General features: G+C 44.0%; 1 protein-coding gene across 1 annotated transcript in view; it reads right to left on the bottom strand.

Annotated features, from left to right (window-relative positions):
* LOC149323815 (CMP-N-acetylneuraminate-poly-alpha-2,8-sialyltransferase) overlaps positions 1 to 7,164 on the bottom strand; it is a 112,841-nt gene extending 105,677 nt beyond the window's left edge. Inside the window, exon 1 of the mRNA XM_089492757.1 lies at positions 6,773 to 7,164. Coding sequence (XP_089348883.1) covers positions 6,773 to 6,903 — 131 coding nt within the window. The 5' untranslated portion in view covers positions 6,904 to 7,164. The remainder of the gene's footprint in view (positions 1 to 6,772) is intronic.
* Between the last annotated feature and the right edge of the window lie 7,642 nt (positions 7,165 to 14,806).

The raw sequence follows: 14,806 nt of genomic DNA, 5'->3' as shown, positions 1-14,806 counted from the left end.
AAATATTTGAAGGGTCACAATTACCAATCCTTGCTGTAGACCAGTAATGGCCAACTTGTGTCATTGTAGTTAACTAGTGCAAACTATAATCCATTATCCATCCATTAACACTCAATACTGACTGTAATAGATGATGAGAATTGTAGTTCATCAACCGCTGGAAGGCTGCAAGTTGATTATTCTTTCTGTAGCCAAAAATAGCCCAAGCACACTGGTACTTGGCCTGCAAAAGTTTATTGCAATGAATGTTTGGCGGGGTACAGACTGCCAAAAAGAGGCGCCTCCTCGGTGCCTCTCTCTGCTGCACAGCTGCACCGCAGCATATAAATTGTGCAGCACAGCTGCGCAGCAAAGGATCTCCCCAAAGCGGCTCCTGTTTGTGGCACCTCAAAGTGCCAAAGACGGCACGGTTACGTCGCAGCTGCGCAGCGCCGTTTAGAGGCAGCGCAGCTGTGCCGTATCGTTGTGTGCGGCGCATGCATGACATGCTAGGGTTGCGGGGCATGTGCACGTGCTGCTCCGAGGTAACTCTAGCACATCGTGGACACGCCGCAAAGGGCTCATCTGGACAGGGCCTTTGTTTTCTTTCAGCAGTTCAAAATGACCATTTCCTGCCCACAGTTCAAAATGAGTCATATCATAACTTTATTCCTAATGTTTTGTATTTCCTTTCAGTACACCACAGTGCAATGTACAAAGGCAGGTTTATAGTTGAACATCTCAAAAACATAAATGATTTACATAGCTTTAAAGTAGATAATGGAGATACTGAAATAGTTCAAAACTTTCCATACCTAGGGCTCAATATTAGGAATGAAAAGAGGAAGACTGCATTACAGGTTGATAGACTTCATAAAGGAAGCCAAGGCCCTGATCTGCAAGACCTGAGCAGGGCTGCTGATGAAAAGAGTGACTTAGAGGTCTCTCATTCATAGGGTCACCATAAGTTGAAGTTGACTTGACAGCAGTTAACAACAACTGCAACACATGTGAATTTATGTTCAGCAGACTCTGCTTTTGTTCAGCTTATGAACTGCAATAAAAGCTCAAGCAGCAACTGTACCCTTATACCCAGTAGCACTAAAAAAAAAACCATCTCAAAAGTCAACTAATTAGCAGGCAGCAATTATTCCAAGCAGAGGGTGCTTAATGATATCAAAGCATTTTTCAAATGTTTTTTAAAAAAACTTTGCTTTATCTTATGGTTTTCCCTCTCATAACCTACTGGTAATCCATAATTTTACAATCAAAAATATTAAATGTGCAGTTTCAGAATTAACTAATGTGCAGCAAGTGTAAAATAGGGATTCTCTGGAGGAGAAATGGGAAACCTATGACTCTCCAGGTGCTGATGAAGTTCCAGCATCTACCACCATAGGACAGGCTGGAAATGCCTGATGGGCACTGGAGTATAATCATTTCTAGAGTACCACAGCTTCCGCATTTCTCATCTAGACAAACACATTATTGGAACCTGCTATCCTTTTGCTGTGTTGACACTACTGAAGTTCTCGGAGAATCCAATCCTTTTTTAAAAATGGAAAATATCCAAGTGAAGTGCTCAAGAGTGGCTTATAAGTAAGAAGTTCTACTGTATGAGGACAGTAAAGAAATAACCAAAAAAAGTATTCTTTGTTCTCATCTTGTTAAATTTTTTTTAATTTATATTCAACTTTTCTTCTAGAACCGGAATCCTGGTGGTTTACAACAAAATTAAAACAGGTACAAATAAAAATAGACAAAAAGGTTAAAATAGTAAAATCACAATTAGTATTAAGACACTATTGGGTTAAAATCAACTTGAGAGCATTCAGCTAAAAGCCACATTCTCAATAGCTAGTAAATTTCCAAAAAACTGCCTGAATAAAAAGGTGCCTACTGATGGAAGGACAAAAAGGGAAGGCACCAATTTAGCTTCCCTTGGCAAAGAGTTACACATCTTGGGAGTAAACACTGAGAAGGTCATCCACTGAGGACAAATAACCTAAAGACCCCTTCTGGGGCTTAAACAGATGGAAGCACTGAGTGAATTAAACCTCAAGTTTATTAAACAGATGGAGCCAGCATGGTGTAGTGGTTTGAGTACTGGACTACAACTCAGGGTTTGATTTCTAGTTCAGCCATGAAACTCACTGGGTGACCTTGGGCAAGTCACTCTCTCAGCCTCACGGGAAATCTAATGCAAAACCTCCTAGGAACAAATCTGGCCAGGTAAATCCTATGATAGGTTCACTTTAGGGTCACCATATGTCTTAAAAGGCACACAACAAATCTGCAGCCCACACTATCAACCTATATAACACTGATAGGTTAGGTCCCTTCTCTGAGCACACATAATGCCTGGTATCCTGTTCAGTGCTTACAAGATCATAATCCAGATTTACAATATCATAACTCTTGGGATTCACATTAATGGTCATTATTCATCAAACATGACACCAAAAAACTACCTTTTCAATCTGGTAACATCCCAGCTAAACTGCTTCTGAGGTATGGCAGATTAGGGAGCATTGGAGTGCTTTCTTGGTTTCAGAATGCAATGAGACATGCAGTTGCAACAGAACTGAGGGGTCTCTATAGCTTCCTATTCACACCATGTATTTTAGTGCACAGCTGACACTTCCAAATGTCCCAGTTTGCAGTGCCTCAGAAACTCTTTGCTCATTTTGCTGCTTGGCTGAAAAGGTGCATTGTGGGGGGCTTTGTCAGATATAGCAACAGTGAAGACTGTCAATGTTTTCAGTTTGTTTTTTAGTTACACCAAAACTGAATCAGATATAGCAGGAAGTACTAGGCCTACTGTATCAGCAAAAATGGGTATGAAACTCATGTAGCTGTTTCCTCCCTTTCAAGAGTAATTTCTTGGTTGAAACCTCCAATGCTCTAGGCTAGGCACTGTTGTGTTGAGCCACACTTGAGCCATGAAAGTTAAGGGCTAACCATCCTCTTCCACCATGGAGAAGCTCATGGGACATTCTTCATTGGGGCCTGTGCAGATGTGGTTAGACTGCAACACCCATAATCACTTAGTGTTACCGCATTACAAAAGTAAGCCAAGAAGGAGCAGCAGTGAAGCAACTTTCTGTTTACCTCTCCGCATGCCCATGAAACACTTCCATTGTCTTTCTGATAGAGATGGTCGTAAAAGTGCTTTTTGCTATGCTGGGAAAAGCCACTTGGAAAAAGGCACACTTTTATGACTGTCTCCCTCTGGAATGAGAATGGAAGTGCTTTGAGAGCATGCAAAAAAGCAAGGAGAGTGTCACTTTTCTGCTGCTCTGTCTTGGTTTACTGGATTAAGGGGTTTGGTTGTCCTTGCTAGGGCTGATAAAAACTAGTAGGCCCAAAACCCAGCGACATAGAGGGAGGTCATGGTGTCACAGTTGACCACCACTGCCCTCAAGAGACAGGAAAAAGAAAGGGCTATCCAAAAAGCAAAACCAAACCTTAGAATATTTTTCTATAGGTAGGTAACAAGTAGACAGGGAACGTACACTCTTGCTTTGTTGTGAGTGAAGACAGACACACATTGCCTCATGTGTCTGCAACTCCACTTGAAGTTTCAATCAGCTTTTGCAATGCCTTGTCCAGCAGTAAACTAACATCACTGGAATCATTAATTAATATATTAACAAACAAGGCTTCTTTCTGCTTATCCAGTCACTAAAGGAAATGACAACCCACCCCATTCTCTTGCAAACTTGAATTCAAAGGATGTGGTGAGGGGAAGCAGCTCACCACTTTCAACTCAGATGGCACAGGGGGACTTTGAAACATCTCCAGTGTAGAACGGCTTTGGGGAAATTCAAATTCACTTTGCACAGTTCAGCATTTAAACTATACATTCAGCAGATCAAATCAATACAGGAAAGGATGCACCACTCAGCCTTCAACAAAGAGCCCCCAGAAAGAGGATCGGGGAGCTTTTAATTTCAAAAACGAATGAGAAGCAAGACAGACAGGATGGAGGAAGAATGTGCCAGGCATCCAGAGACTTAGCAATGGGTTAAGATTCAGACCAATGTGTAGTGGTTTGAGTGTTGGACTACAACACAGGAGACCAGGGTTCGAATCCCAGCTAGGTCAAGCAAAAACCCACTGGGTGACCTTGGGTCACACCCTCTCAGAGGATGGCAATGGCAAACCCCCTCTGAAGAAACTTGCCAAGGAAACCTTGTGATAGGGTCACCTTAGGATGGCCATAAATCTGAAAGGCCTTGAAGGCAGCCGACAACAACAAAGGAGTGATCAGACATCCTTCCTTTCCAGGACCTGTCCTCCATTTCAGCCAGGAGGCATTTGAAAACATCCTTCATTTGAAGCAGAACTATTCATGAATTTGATATCTATTTGACAACCAGGGGCGTTTCTATGGAGCCGGTGGTGTTTGAGTTAGGCTTTCAACTTTTGTAGATTGTTACATAATTTTATGTGGTTACTATAGATTGTTTTGATCATTTCGAATGTTACCGAGATTTTTTTTTAATGTTTTATCTCTGAGCTGCCTTGGGTCCCTCATGGGGGAAAAGGTGGCATACAAAATAAATAAATAAACAAATAATTTACAATTATTTGGCTGCATCCCAGTTTTTTGGAGGGGGGAATGTCCTCCATTTTGAGGATGCCTTTGTGGCAATGGGGCCATCTAACCTGGCTAAAATCAAGGGAAAGCCCATGAATGGGAGGAAAGAAAGCCCTCTGTCGCTTTGGAACAAAGCAGCTCAGGTTTTGTTGCGCCTCTGTGATGGCAAAGATGGCAAAGCGTGACCACTTGCTTTTTTTCTTTTCCTGTTTGTGCAAGCCTTGCAAAACCGCCAACAAAACAACAGAACACAACGCAGACCCAGCAGGAAACAGGGAGGGGGAGAGAGTTCATGCCTGCCTAGATGCCCCCACTACCAGCCTTCCCCGCTGGCACTACCAGGGATGGGCATCTAGCCTGGCATTGCCCCAGCCAGGTAAAAGAAGCCAGGCCTTGAAAAGGAATGGGATGGGTGCCTCCATTGAGCCCCTGATTGTGTGTATATGTATGTGCCGCTTGGGCTGTGTCCACACTGCTGCAATCATCCGGTTTGAGACTGCTTCAACTGCCGTGGTTCCAGGTGATGGACTTCAGGGCCATATCTCCACAGGACCTTTGGAAAGTTCATGTAAACCCAACCTCTCCAACATGTTTGGGCCATAGCTGAACAGAAGGGAAGGGATCACAAAGCCCCAAGGGAGAAGCAGCAGGAGGTTGGGGTTTTATGACTGCTGCTGGAAGAGAAAGAAAGGGGCTCTTTTGTAAGGAGAGAGAAAGGTTTCTTTACAGGAGCTAAGTCTTCCTATCATATATCCCCTATATAGTTTTGCAGATGCACACATACATACACTATATATATCTTTGTTATATAGAACTATATGTTTATACATGTATATCTTATATACCTATCCATAACTATATATATCTTAGTTATATATACCTATATGTGTGTGTGTGTGTATATATATATATATATATATATATGTATATAGTTGTCTTATATAGCTATCTATAACTATAAAACTCTCTCTATATATACATATATATATATATATACACACATACATATGTGTGTGTGTGTGTGTGTGTGTATATATATATCACGTCAAGGCAGTTCCCTGTGTGACCTAGGCAACCCCATGAATCTCACAGGGTTGTTTGTTTCCTGAAGCAAGCGATGCTCCAGAGAGGAGTTTTGCCAAGTCCCTTCCTCTGGAACACAGCTGCAGCCCCTGGAATTCCTCGGCGGCCTCCCACCCAAGTCCTAACCAGGGCCGGCCCTGCTTAGCCCCCGACCAGACGGGGCCCGGCGCCTTTAGGGCCCGGAGGCCAATAAGCGGCCAAGGCAGGAGCTCCGGGAGGGAGTCCCCAGGGAAACTCCAAGGAAGCGGCTTCAGTCTTGGCCAGCGCAGGGGAAGCGGTGTCAAACCGGGTTGATTCTCCAGTGCGGACGCAGCCCTGGAAGAGACTTGGAAGCAGGAAGCGGCGAAGCCCGGGTCCCGATGCTCAACTTCTTGCAGGGACAGTGCCACTCCCCCGAAGCAGCCCCGGTTCCGAGGGAGAGCCAGCCTCTCGCTCAGAAGCCCCGCCGCGAAGCCTCCTCCGAGCAGCAGACCAGCAGGGCTCCGCGAAGAAGGCCAGGCCCCCACTTCGCCCCCCCTCCTCTGTTGCTTGGCCAACCTGAAGCCCTTCTCCTCCCCCGGAAAGCAGGGCAGAGCAAGAGCCCCCTCGGGAGGAGTCCCAAGGCCGCCTTGAGCCCCTCGGGGGAGGAAGGCGGACTCCACATCCTTGAGGCAGAGAGAGAGAGAGAGAGAGAGAGAGAACGCAGGCTAAAGACAAATAGAAATAGAAAGGGAGGGAGGGAGAAAAGAAATAGATAGGAATGAAAGAAAGAAAAAGGAAGGAAGGAAGGAAAGAAAGAAAAAGAAGGGAATGAAGGAAGGAAATAGAAAGAAAGAAATAGAGGAAGGAAATGGAAGCAAGGAAGGAAAAAAGGATGAAAGGGAAGGAAAGAAAGAAAAGGAACGAAAGAAAGAAAGAAATGGAAGGAAAGAAAAAAACGGAAGGAAGGAAGGAAGGACTAGAAGCCAGGGAGGTAGTAGGGAAAAGCGGAAAGACCAGGACCGGCCCCGCTGCTGCTGGGGTTCGTCCCTCCACACCTTCCCTCCTCCTCCCCCCTCCCTCCCTCCCTCCCTCTTCTCTCTCGGGGCGTCGGGTGTCAGGGGCGGGGAGGGCGGGGGTCTCCTTTACCCGGGGCTCTGCTGCTGCTGGTGCTGCCTTTGCTGCTGCTGCTCCTCGGTCCTGGCGATCTCTTTTGTCTTGTAAAAAATCAGGAGGATGCTGATGGTGCAGATAGTCCACCTTTTCCGGACCGAACGCATCTCTCCAACCCAAGGCAGGGAAACAGCCAGGAATCAAAAGCAAAACCAGGGGAAGAGATGCGGAGACCGCCAGCCACCAATCTCTCTCTCGCTCTGTGTAGGAAATAGTAACTCAAAAGACCCCCTTCTGCTTCCTTTGTTTGGCAAGAAAGAGGGGCTTTATTCTAATTCTTCTTCCAGCAGAGAAGGAGGAGAAAAGAGGGGGGGCTCAAAAGGGGCTCAGCTGCTGGAGGGCAAAGGAGGGCAGGGGAAGGGCTGGGGCTGCTGCTGCTGCTGCTGCTGCTGCTGAGGGCGCTTCCTCCCGCGGGCCAAGGCTCGCCTCCGCGGCTCCTCTCCCATCGCTGCCTCCTCCGCGGCTGCCTTCTTCCCTTCTTTAGGTAAGAGGCGAGGCAGGAGCCGGAGGGGCGTGGCCTGCCCTAGCCCCGCCCCTCCGCTTGGCGGGGAAAGGACGAGCCAACACTGGCCAATCAGGGGACAGGGGGCGGGGACAGCGGGGGGCTCCACTTTTGAAAAAGCCAGAGGAAGGAGGAAGAGAGCGGAGCCTGGGACAACCCCCCATTGGGCATGGGCAACACGTGTCCTCCTTTTCCCCCGGACCAGTCCTCCATTGTCCTCCTTTCCCGGGACCTGTCCTCCACTTCAGCCTTCTGCCCAGGAGAAGCTTCAAAGTGTCCACTTTCAGGGGGACCCAGTGTCCTCCTTTCCCAGGGCCTGTCCTCCATTTCAACCTTCTGTTCAGGAGGAACTCCAAAATGTCCTCTTTCAGGGGCACCCTACATCCTCATTTTCCGGGACCTATCCTAACATTTCAGATAGGAAATGGAGGACAAGTCCTGGAAAAGGAGGATGCCGGGTCCCCCTGGAAGTGGCCACCTGGGAACTCCTCCTGGACAGAAGGATGAAATGGAAGACAGAGGGACCCAACATCATTCTTTTCCAGGACCTGTCCTCCATTTCTGGCTTCTATCCAGGAGGAATTCCAAGATGCCCACTCTCAGGGGGACCCAGCGTCCTCCTTTTCCAGAACCTGTCTTCCATTTCAGCCTTCTGTTTGGATCATGGGTTTCTATTTCTATGAGTGTTTTTAGCTTTTGTTTGGTCGTGGCCTGCATTTTTCTGGAATGTCCTACATTTTGTGGTGCCTCCTTCTCCTTGGAAGAGAGGACATCTGGTCCCCCTGCAGGAGGTCAGTCTCCAGGGCGTCACTAGGGCTGGCTCCCTCTAGTGAGGGAAGTCATGGTGTCACCCTCCCTGCCACTGACATCCTCTCCTACCACAACATGTTCTTGGTTCTTGTGTGTCTTCAATCTTTTCCAACTTATGGCACTCCTATCGTGGGGTTTCCTTGGCAAGATTTGTTCTGAGGGCCTTTACCATGGCCTTCCTCTGAGGCTCTGTGATGGTTTCAAGTGGATGTCACCATTAAACCAGAAGTAGATCTGCAATTGTTATTCTTTGTTATTGTGTGCCTTCAAGTTATATCTGACTTATGGCGACTTTAAGGCAAACCTGTCATGGAGTTTGCCAGTTTCTCCAGAGGGGGTTTGCCACTACCATCCTCTGAGGCTGAGAGCATGTGACTTGGCTAAGATCATCCAGTGGGTTCTCATGGCTGAGACAGGATTTGAACCCTGCTCTCCAGAGTCATAGTCCAACGCTCAAACCACTAGGCCAGGCTGGTTTGTCTTAGTTACGTGGTAATTAATGGTCTGGCAAAATTTGGTCACCAAAGTCCTATGAAGGCAGCACTAAGAAACGTTAAGGCATGAATTGCGGTTGAGCCATCACAGGAATAATAAAGATTGGTTTTGTGGGTTTTAGGGGGGCCATGTTCTAGAAGAGTGTGTTCCTGACATTTCACCAGCATCTGTGGCTGGCATCTTCAGAGAAAGATCTGCATATCTAACATATGCACATCTACTTAGAGTGAGCCACAGCGGACACATGAACGGCACTTCTAAGTAAGAGTCTTCATATTTAAGGATGCTGTGATAATGATGAAGGACGTAATATACCCTCCCACTGTGAGTACCTGCAAGAAACCAAAAGTAATACTAGCCTTCTTGCCAGAGTTGACCGTCCTCCAATTAAAAAGACTTCTGGAGCCTCTGCATCCCAGCAGCCCTAGTCAACCTAACCAGTGATGGGGAATAAATGATGATAATAATAATAATATTTTTATTTGTATCCTGCCTCTCTATCAAAGATAATCGAGGTGGCTTACATATTAAAACTCCATACAAAATCCCGGAACCCCCTTCCCTCCCTTAAACAATGAAATATTAAAATAATACACAATGGCCTGTTACAGACTACCAAAATAAAGCTGCTTCGGGTCTCTTTGGAGGTATGCTATTTAAATGATGCATGTGTCCTAATAGTCCGGAGGTTGCACCAAAGCCACACTCCATTCCTAAGCACTGGAGTGCAGCTTTGGTGCAGTTTCCGGATTCTTAGAATGCATGCATCATTTATATAGCATACCTCCAAAGAGACCCGAAGCAGCTTTATTTTGGCAGTCTGTAACAGGCCAATATTAAAATAATCTACAATAGAGTGCTGGGAATGCTGGGAGCTGCAGACCAACAACATCTGGAGGTCCACTTGAAGCCTACTCCTCCTGTATAGGATTCTCCAAGCTATAATGGATGCTAGTGTGAGTCCACTAGAAACCAAGTGTTTTCTTTTTTCAACTGAGTTTTCTGCAATCGGGGCAAAATGTCTCTGCATCTTTTGCCTGTGCACAGTTAAGCAATCACCCACATATGCACTCATATCAAAGGCACAAAAAGACAGATTTTTTACATTTTAATTGATTGTTTTTTCTCACTAAGACATAAACAGTCCATCCAAAACATTATTATATATTGGCTTTTTAATAATAGCCCATGCAACAAGGCAGTAAAGTTTTCATACTTCTTTGGCATTTATGAACATGTACAAAAATTACTCAGGGAAAATGATCTCCTCATGGCAAGGAGCCTGTGGGTGTACACTTTCTCATTTAGCCTGCGAGGGCAAATGAGGTCACAATCTACATTCCTAGTCCCAAAATGCTTCCTCGCTCCAGCAGAAGAACTGTAAAACAGGAACCTGAAAATGGATGTCTATCATACATGATTTGTGCTAACCATCTGACTTTTTGCCATGATATCGGCATTATCATTGCCAACTGTTTTGTTAATGTCCTGTGCTAATGATATAATTGTCATTGTCAGAACTGTTCTGTATCTGATTCCACTCTGATTTCATGGTCAAGAATCTAGCCATATGCTCTAGTACTGCTGTTCCTCGTCTTTCTAGTCTTTCTCCTTCTATCCTGCCTTTCCCCCAGCTTGGTACTCAAGGTGAGCAGCTTTTACAAAAAGTAAAGGGAATATAACTAAAATTAGTATCATAAATGGGTTTAAAATGTAATAAGCCATTAACACAATTAAAACCCATCAGAAACATAACCATGAAAAAGAAACCAACCAATAGACAATGCAACACATTATGTTAGGCCCTTTCTCCTTGGACTGTCTAATAAAATATATAGCAACATTTTGGAATGACAGAGTTTTTCGGTTGTTGTTGTTTTGCTTATGTATATTGTGCCTTTACCCACTCTGGGGCAGAAGGTGGCTTGCAAAAGTTAATACGGAATACAGCTAAATGTAAATATTGTATAAAAGATAAAATATAACTAGAATATCAAATAGAATTAACAAGAATTAAAAGTATGTCCATTATAAAGAAAAACAATGAATAAAATCAATAAGCACATTATTAAAGGTCTTTTCACCATGAGAAAGCAATCCTCAAACACCTGTTGAAATACAAAATTCTTCACCTGACTATGGAAGGATGGGGTCTGTTACAAATCAAACGTCTCTAGGAAGGGAGTTCCAGAGCCAGAGAGCAGTCACTGAAATGTCCCTCTCCTGTTTTCTAATGTTCATATATCTGAACCCTTTACATTATACTCACTCATCCGAGGAGTTGGGCTTTAGTCCATGAAAGTGCCAGCTGTAATAAATCTATTAGCTTTTAATATACCATTTGAATATACGTTCTAATGTTATAGAATGCATCTACACTGTCAAAATAATGCAGTTTGGCACCAGTTTAATTGCCATAGCTCCATCCAACAGAACCCTAGGATTTGTAGTATTGTGAGGCACCAGCACCCTTTAGCAGAAAAGGCTAAAGACCTTGTAAAATGGATGGAGCTACTGCACTTAAAGTGATGTCAAATTGCATTATTTATATAGTGCAGATGCACCCTAAGAGAGGACACAGTTCTAATGTTGGCAAGATTCATTTGTTAGGAAGTTTGCACTCTGCAAAGTTGTTGGTGAACATGAGACTGTGATGCTCACCTTATGCTGGGTTAGTGATGAACAATTACAGGGAGCATATAACTCCTGTATTGAAAGAGCTTCACTGGCTACCAGTTCGTTTCCGAGCACAGTTCAAAGTGCTGGTTATGACTTATAAAGCCCTACACGGCTTAGGTCCAGACTATTTGAAACACCGTATCTCCCCATATAAACCACCTAGAGCCCTAAGATCCTCAGGAGAAGGCTTTCTCTTGGTCCCATCACCATCCCAGGCTTCCCTGGTGAGGACCCGAGAGCGAGCCTTCTCAGTGGCTGCTCCTACCCTGTGGAACTCCCTTCCACGGGAGACTAGGCTGGCCCCCTCACTGCTGGCCTTTCGTAGGCAGGCAAAGACATTTTTGTTTAAACAGGCCTTTTGGGATCTGGCAGGCTTGGTTTTATTTGGAGATGAGAGGGTTGGTCTTGGATTGTTTAATTTTAACTCTGTATGTTTTAAATTTTTATATTTGTAATTTTTATATTTTTATGATTTTAATTGTACAGTTTTAACTGTTATGTTTTATCTATGTTAGCCGCCTTGGGTCCCATTTTGGGAGAAAGGCAGGATAAAAATAAATAAATAAATATGTACTTATGTGGTACAATTATTTGTCCCCTGGCTCCAGGCTTCCTCTTCCATTGTCTCTCTTAAACATGGAATTGGGTGGGGATTCCAATATGGGGACATTCTGGGGGAAAGAGACAGATTCCAGCAGCAGGCATGATAGGTCTAGAGAATGGAATAGAATCACAGAACTGTTACTTTTTCACAGATATTCACTAGTCACAGTTTGGAACTGTGACTGGCTTGAAGGCCAAACTGTGATTTTCAGTGACTGTGATTCATTCTGTTACTGAGCTCCAAACTGTGATTTTCACAGAATTGCTACTTTTTCTGTGACTGTGATTCATTCTGCTACTGAACTCCAAACTGTGATTTTCACAGAACTGCTACCTTTTCAGTGACTGTGGCTGCATCCACACTGCAGAAATAATCCAGTTTGGCACCACTTTAAATGCCATGGCTCAGTGCTATGGAATTCTGGAAACTGTAGTTTTGTGAGTGAGACATTTAGTCTTCCCTGTCAACAAGCTCTGGTGCCACAACAAACTACAAATCCCAGGAATCCATAGGATGGAGCCATGGCACTGAAAGTGATTGAAACTGGATTATTTCTGCAGTGTGGATGCAGCCACACATTCTGCTCTTGAGCTCCAAACTGTGAACTGCTACTTTTTCTGTGACTGTGATTCATTCTGCTACTGAGCCTCCAAACTGTGAACTGCTACTTTTTCTGTGACTGTGATTCATTCTGCTACTGAGCCTCCAAACTGTGAACTGCTACTTTTTCTGTGACTGTGATTCATTCTGCTACTGAGCCTCCAAACTGTGAACTGCTACTTTTTCTGTGACTGTGATTCAGTTACTGTAGTGTACAGAAATCACAGAAAATCACAGAAAATCACAGAAATCACAGAAAATCAGTTTTGAATCACAGATATTTTAAAATCACAGTAACAGTTTTCACTGATATCTGTAAATTACAGTTATTCCATTCTCTAGATAGGTCTAAATGAAAAGTAGTCACAGCCAGATGTCTGGTCAGGAGCAAGTCACAATATAACAGCTCCTCCTCTTGCTGTGACTTCAGAGGGAAAGAAGAGGCAAGCATAGATCAATCAGGTCTAAGCCCAGCAACTGATGAAAGGTCCTACCTTCATCCCAACTGCCACTGCTGTTGCCTAAGAGGGAGAAAACAGCAGCCAGTATCTGTTAGACTTAATCCTTTCCCCCACTGCCTTTTCCTTGTATCTTTTCAGACTGTAAACAAGCCTGAGGACAAATTAATGATTGTAAACTACTCATGGAAGGTGCCATGTACATTGATGGTGCTATATAAATAAATCATCATCATAATCATCACCACCATCACTATCATCATCCTTTGGTTGAAAAGCATCACTCAGTTGTACACAATAGCTTCCCAAGCTTGAAATTAGAGTTTAGTTGCCGGCTTTAGTCAACTCTAAATACAGGTTTTCTTCAGTGCTTCTCCAAGAGTACATGACAGTCCAGAATGCTGGTAGGGTTGTGGTTGGAACTTCTATATTGTGTTCACAAGGGGTGAATGGTACAGGCAACCAACTAATCACAATTCAAGGTCTTTTTAGAAATATTTACCTAGCATATTTCAGGAGCAAACGTTGGGGATCTTAATTGGACAGGGTTAAAAATTATTGCTGGCTTCTTTAACTATATGTAGAGTAAGTTGTAGGATCCATCATGGTGTAGTGGTTTGAATGTTGGTCTATGACTCTGGAGACCAGGGTTTAAATCCCAGTTTGGGCATGTAAACCCACTGCATGACTTTTGGCAAGTCACATTCTCTCAGCCTCAGAGGATGGCAATAGCAACCCCCTTTCTGAAGAAACCTGCCAAGAAAACCCCATGATAGGCTCACCATAGGGTTGCCATATGTTGGAAGTGACTTGAAGGCATACAACAACAACAAAGAGTAAGGTGTGCAAAAGACATGGTACTAATACGTTCTTTCTCAACTAGAACTGCTACAGCTGTGTTGGGATAGCTAATTGGATGCAGGCTTTGTAGATATAGCAGGACAGTTTTAGTCTCACTGTTCGGAACTGATCTTCAGGTTAATTCTCAAGTTGATAATGCTAAGTAAACTTTGGGAATGGAGAAAGTTAAGTCAGGACTCTTGCAGCCTTACTATGAGCAAAGGAGGGGGGCACTGTGCTGGGCATTTAATTACTTGTGATTATCCATGTTCTGTCCCAAATATTTCTGTACTGCTTATGCTTCAAAGGAAAGCAGCATAATCACTGTTGACATAGCAGATACATCATATCATGCATCTGATGAAATCCACCAAAATATATGCCAAATCAAATTTGTTCCTCTTTAATGTACTACGGCCCAAGTGCCGCGTTATGGGGTAAGCTCCCATCTCTAGTCCCAGCTTCTGCCAATCTAGCAGTTTGAAAGCATGCAAATGCAATTAGATAAATAGGTATTACTTCACTGGCAAGTTTAAAGCTCTACATGGCTTGGGTCCGAGTTACTTTCGGGAACGCATCTCCCTATACAATCTGCCTCGCACTCTTAGAAAAAATGGGAAGAAACTGTTAGAGATACCAGCATTTAAATATGTATCTACTTCCCAAAAAGCATTTAGTATAGCTGCCCCCACACTATGGAATGGACTCTCAGAGGAGGTCTGCCTTGCTACATCCCTGGAAACTTTCAGGAAGGCAGTTAAGACAGAGCTTTTTCGACGTGCATACCCACCTGACCTATGAATTACAGACTGTTTCTGTATGGAACGAGAGCATCTGACCCCATGATTGTTGATTTTATGTTTTTAACTGTGGTTTTAACTTGCGTGATAATAATATTGTAATGTTTTAATTCTATTTCTTAAACTCTGTTGTGATCCAACCTCGATCCAATTGGGAGAGGTGGGAAGATATAAATAAACTCTATTATTATTATTATTATTAAACAGCATTCTGTGCAGTCA

Source organism: Sceloporus occidentalis, unplaced genomic scaffold (genome assembly GCF_023333645.1).
Source record: "Sceloporus occidentalis isolate IW3139 unplaced genomic scaffold, rSceOcc1.0.p SCAF_1, whole genome shotgun sequence".
Lineage (NCBI taxonomy): Eukaryota > Metazoa > Chordata > Lepidosauria > Squamata > Phrynosomatidae > Sceloporus > Sceloporus occidentalis.
Note: the sequence above shows the minus strand (reverse complement) of the source record. Positions and strands in the feature narration are given on the sequence as shown.